We start from the raw sequence: 6,022 nt of genomic DNA, 5'->3' as shown, positions 1-6,022 counted from the left end.
GGGGGGGGGGGGGGGGTAGCTGAGACGCTTGCAGCTTTGCTTATCTTAAAAACGTTTACATAGATATCTTTTACCAACCAAAACGGATGTTGATTTGTTTTACTGTTAAATAAAAGACAAATTCTTCCAAGGCTTGATAGTCGTTAATGCTTCGATTTCGATTCATGGTGTATTAGTACTAATCTCTTTACTTGTTAACTATTCTTATAAGGAATATGTTCATCCAAAAGCTTTTGGGGGAAAGTTATACTCTACTCTATAGTAGTATTAGTTAATGGTTGGGTTGCATTTAGAATCTATTTTAAATAAATATAGATTCGACATATATGAGCAACTTGAAACATAAACAAATGATTCCGATAAACAATTTCACGTCTTTTCCCATGTTTAAAATAAACTGGATCCCATGCCTAATGTGCACAACATTTTATGTATTTATTATTACTATTATGGGTGTAAATGGTAATTGCAGTCAGTGTGGCCAAATCCATCTGCAGTCTGGACCACTCCATTTTTAAGACGGACTATATACTGCTGCGGACCAACTCTATTTGTATGCAAAAGCGGTCCGCAGTTGGTCCGCTGCAGTCTTGTCTGTGCTTTATTTGGACTGCAGCACTACGGACTACATTTGCTGAATGGTATATAAAAAGCGGTCCAGTCCACAGACGGATTTGTCCACCCCAACCGCTGCAACTATTCACACCCTATGTATGATCGGTCATTCTAAATATAGTATAATATACCCACTGTTTTTAGTAGATTTCTATTAATGTTTTGAGCTTTCATGCATATTTTAAATATACTAAACATTTAAATCGTTACTTTATTTTTTGGATGCAAAAAAAAAGGAAAATAAGGACCACTCCATGTGATTTTACATAATATACAGTGTACTCTCCGCCTGGCATGGCATTTATCTTCTCGAAAAAGAGTGGTAATTGTCTCTATATATTATTAATCACGTACGATTCCTTCTTTAATTAGTTCACTAACTAGTCTTCTTTAATCACATAAATAAAACAAAAACCCATTAAGTAAGGAAAAAAAAAAAATCAACTCATTTAATTAAGCAGAGTAAACAAAGACTGATCGACCAAAAGTGTAAGAACACATGCAAACTATTCTTTTGTCTACTACTACTAATAACCCAAAATAAGAAAGGGAAAAGATGAAAAACGTCATTTTCAGATCCATAAATATATATAGTATCATTAAACAAGTCAAAAACGTCACACCATTATCCTCACACACCAATCCTATAAATACAGACTCACACACCAATCCTCTTCTTCATCATCTATTAACTTAACAATGGCGTCCTCTCCGACCACCTTCTTCTCCGTCATTGTTCTATTCCTCTTCTCACTCTCATCATCATCTGCTGCTAAAACATCATCATCATTCCGACCTAAAGCTCTCATTCTCCCAGTGACAAAAGACCGTTCTACCCTCCAATACAAAACCGTCATCAACCAACGCACACCTCTCGTCCCCGCTTCCCTCGTCTTCGACCTCGGTGGTCGTGAACTCTGGGTCGACTGTGATAAAGGCTACGTCTCCACCACTTACCGCTCCCCTCGCTGCCACTCCGCCGTCTGCTCACGCGCAGGCTCCACCAGCTGCGGCACATGCTTCTCCCCTCCCAGTCCTGGCTGTAGTAACAACACTTGCGGCGCTATTCCTGATAACTCCGTCAGCGGATGGGCTGCTTCCGGCGAATTCGCTATAGACGTCGTCTCGATCCAGTCCACTAACGGATCCAATCCGGGCCCGTTCGTTAAAATCCCCAATCTTATCTTCGGTTGCGGATCAACGTCTCTTCTTAAAGGCCTCGCTAAAGGAGCCGTTGGTATGGCCGGAATGGGACGTCACAACATCGGCTTACCGTCTCAGTTCGCCGCCGCGTTTAGCTTCAACCGCAAGTTCGCCGTTTGTCTAACTTCCGGCAAAGGAGTCGCCTTCTTCGGCAACGGACCTTACGTTTTCCTCCCCGGAATCCAGATCTCGAGGCTCCAAACGACGCCGCTTCTCACCAATCCGGTGAGCTCTGCTTCTGCGTATTCACAAGGTGAGAAATCCTCGGAGTATTTCATCGGCGTGACGGCGATTAAGATCGTCGATAAAAAAGTTCCGATCAGTTCAAAGCTTTTGAAGATTAACAGGAGCACTGGATTCGGAGGAACCAAGATCAGCTCCGTGAATCCTTACACGGTGATGGAGTCATCCATCTATAATTCTTTCACGTCGGAGTTCGTTAGACAAGCAGCGGCGAGGAACATCACCAGAGTTGCGTCTGTTAAACCGTTCGGCGCGTGTTTCAGCACTAAGAACGTCGGCGTCACGCGCGTGGGATACGCCGTGCCGGAGATCCAGCTTGTGCTTCACAGCAAGGACGTCGTGTGGAGGATCTTCGGAGCCAACTCCATGGTGAGTGTCAGAGATGACGTCATCTGTTTGGGTTTCGTTGACGGAGGAGTCAACGCGAAAACCTCTGTTATGATCGGAGGTTTCCAGCTGGAGGATAATTTGGTTGAATTTGATTTGGCGAGTAACAGATTTGGGTTTAGTTCTACCTTATTGGGCCGTCGCACTAACTGCGCCAACTTCAGTTTCACTTCCACTGCTTAGATTGGATTAATTTTTGTTTTATCAATTTCCTTGCCAAAAAAAACAAATGTGTTTCAGAATCTATTATGTTATTTTGCCAAAAAAAACAAATGTGTTTCAGAATCTATTATGTCATTTTCTATCACTTGATCTCAATAAATAATATGATGCAGACATGCAGTGAGTTATTTGATATAAATTTTGAAGTCTCATATGATGTGGTTGTCTCAAATTCATTCACAGCTGAAGGAGAGAAAACATACGAATCCGTTCCTCCACTCATAGGTGTAAAACTGTGTTGGAATTTGAAAACAAAACTCAAATATTAAAACCTTGATTCCCCAGCCAACTTCAACAAGTAACGAAGTGATAGTTGCTGTTGCATGCAACTAAAGTCAACAATTTCACTATGATAGGAAAGAAGAAAACACACGACTTTGCTTTCTCCAGTCATGCTAGACTCATCAAGGTAGCACTCAGTGTGCAGGAACCTAAAAATAAATTTAATTTCGATTAGACACATGGTGTTATGAACAAAAACAAAATGATACTTGGAGAAAACAGATCAGCCACCTGATTGCCAATGTTGAGAGGTATGACATCACCCACCACAATATCATAGAATGAAATTTAATGAGGCTGATTGTAATCGCATCTCTATCACTTATGTGTGATTCGTTTGAGATCAAAAGATAAAGGGAGTTATCTGCTAACAGGCTGGTATCTGTTACTAGACACAGAAACGGATCTAGGTCTTACTCTACACTGTTAACAGATAACTCCCTTTATCTTTTGATCTCAAACGAATCACACATAAGTGATAGAGATGCGATTTTGTACCTTGCTTTCGGTAAAGACGATAATAGTTCAGCAGCACTCCGCTATGAGCATCAACGTTAGGCCACCGGTGTTCTTGAACTGTAACAGCGATTACAAGATTCATAAAAGCACAGAAAAACAGAAATGTGGTAGCACATGAATGATAATGTAAATAGTACCTTTCAGGCTCACTTAGACTAGGAGGCACCAACCACTTCACAAAGCTTGAGGACCATAATTTGTGAGCTAGTTTAAAAGAAAGTATGACCAAATAAATATTAAAGGGGGAAAACGTTACCAGCCTGGAAAAAAAGCAAAAGCTGCATAACCACCACCTGTGATCACCACGCTTTGGACGAGAAGTTGCCAAAGACCCATAAAACCCACACCAAGGAACCGGAAAATCCTAAAACACAAGATAAAAGGAGTTAGAACCAATCCAGGATTTTCAATATATTGCTAACAAGTAACAACGATGGTGAAGTGAGGAATGAGACCAAATTATATGAGAAAATGTATTAAAAAAAAAAAAAACCTCGGTGGTTTAGAGAGGGGCTTAAGAGCCCCACGAAGTTGCAAAGTTTCACCTTTTGGAGGACATGTAACCTCTCCATGTTTACACTCTTTGGCCGCTCTAGTGGCAGTCGAAGAGCCCGGTCCTATATCAGCTGAAACAAGAAAATCACAAAGATGAGTGTGGGTTTATTCAACAAGAATTGTCAATAGCGCGTCTGTGTATGTATGTACCTGTGAGCAGATGAAGACACTCCTTGAGACAGCCAAAAGCAGTGTAGTATCTGTATTTGAAACAAAGTTCAGTCAATTAATTATAACCAAGATTCAGCAAAACAAGGCCCAGGGTTAAGTGATAGCGATGCGATTTGGTACCTTGCTTCCGGTAAGACGATAATAGTTCAGCAGCACTCCGCAATGAGCATCATAGTTAGGCCACAGGTGGTTCTTGACCTGTAACAATTACAAGATTCATAAAACCAAAGAAAAATCAGAAATCTGGTAGCACAAGAATAATAACGTAAATAGTACCCTTTCCCAGGCTCAGTTTGAATAGGAGGCACCAAACACTTCATAAAGCTTGCGGACCTATCGAGTTGAATTATTCTGTGAGCCAGTAAAATCAAAAGAAGCAAGAAAGAGAGAAGAACAGAGTTATTAAGCAGTACGAGTCATCTTCTTCATTATTCAGTCCATCTCTGACCAGCAACAGGTATACTGATTCTTGGCTCCTCTTGTTAAAACCTAAAAGTAGAAAAACTCGTTACTAAGCAAACATAAACAAGAGAGATTTAAAGTAATTTAAAAAAGTGGAGAAACAAATCTCACCCCAACACTCTCCAGAAGATAACAGTATCATAGATTTGTGGTCGTCTCTCTTGAGTCCTGAAACAAACGCCAATTCAATCTCCAGAATAGGATTTGACCATAGTTGTGTAAGACTGCAACATCTAGAGAAGGAAGAAGCAACAGCAAAAAACCATAAGAAAAAAAGATCAGTTAGTTTCTCTATTGTGTGTGTAACGAAGAATAAACTTTAAAGGGGCAGAATTAGACTCACAACTTATGGATGGGGAGAATTTGAAGTGGACAAGGAGGAGGAAGACTCAGAAGCTGTCTCGAGTGACCTCGGTAGATAAAGAAGACATAACCAGCTCTCCGCATATGATCCTGCAAAAAAATGGATTTCATATCAAAAAGATAAAAAACAAAACAAGACAAGGGAGTAGAAACCAAAATGTTGCAGCAAGACATTAGTTGTCAATCAGACCTTCAAATGTTGCCATGGAGCAGACGATGGGAGCCCACGTATAGTAACTGCAAAAAGAAAAAAAGAGGCATCCAAGAATTAGAAGAAGTGAAGTGAGACCAAATATTATCAAATACCAACTTCATCTAAGAGCAAGTAACACAAACCTCAGGATCAAAGTGACTTCTTATAGCTTCCATTAGGATCACTGAAGATGTATGTGTATGCTGGTTAGTATTAGTTAGTAAAAAACTGAAAATCCAAGTGAAAAAAAGCAAGAAAGAGAGTGAACAGGGAAAAACTAAGTAACGAACAAATAACAAACGTGCATCTCCATACCTGAAACCATAAATGGTCTTGCGCTTTAGCAAGTCATCATAATGTCCACTGAAGCCTTTCTCGGGTAGTATCTGAGCAAATTTGACAATCCTTGAGGCTAATGCAACAGAAAAACATGCATGCCAAAGTTAGCGCGAAAAAAAGATAAAAAAAGAAGTAACCAGATATATACAAGCACGTCTCATGAGTGGAAACTTACCCAGTCCATATTGCTGCTTGTTGTTGTGATTCTTTGACAACATTATGACAAAACTGTTCAGGAGTACTAATTCCAAAAAACCTCCCTAGCCAGACGCAGTTGGGTTCTCACCAACCTGATTACCTGAGAGAAAAAATGCAAAGAAGACCGTTAGAAACCAAGCATTCACATACGAAACAACAACACACAAGGGAGAAACGGATCTAGGTCTTACTCTCCACTGTTAGCAGGGACGAAGAACGTATTGCTGTCAGAGTCGGGGTTGGGTTTCACTCTTACCGGACTCCACGGCG

The 6,022-nt window shown here is 40.5% G+C and overlaps 1 protein-coding gene across 1 annotated transcript; it reads left to right on the top strand.

The window, feature by feature from the left end:
• Positions 1,206 to 3,340, top strand: LOC104760478 (basic 7S globulin-like). The gene has a single exon (XM_010483400.2). It carries the CDS (start codon positions 1,315 to 1,317, stop codon positions 2,629 to 2,631), a length of 1,317 nt encoding a protein of 438 aa, XP_010481702.1. The 5' UTR covers positions 1,206 to 1,314; the 3' UTR covers positions 2,632 to 3,340.

The sequence above is a fragment of the Camelina sativa genome, chromosome 3 (genome assembly GCF_000633955.1).
Source record: "Camelina sativa cultivar DH55 chromosome 3, Cs, whole genome shotgun sequence".
Classification (NCBI taxonomy): domain Eukaryota; kingdom Viridiplantae; phylum Streptophyta; class Magnoliopsida; order Brassicales; family Brassicaceae; genus Camelina; species Camelina sativa.
This window is presented reverse-complemented; position numbering and strand designations above follow the sequence as displayed.

Bases quoted from the DNA above. Each gene is read 5' to 3' on its own strand.
- LOC104760478 (XM_010483400.2), top strand. From the start codon at position 1,315: ATGGCGTCCTCTCCGACCACCTTCTTCTCCGTCATTGTTCTATTCCTC.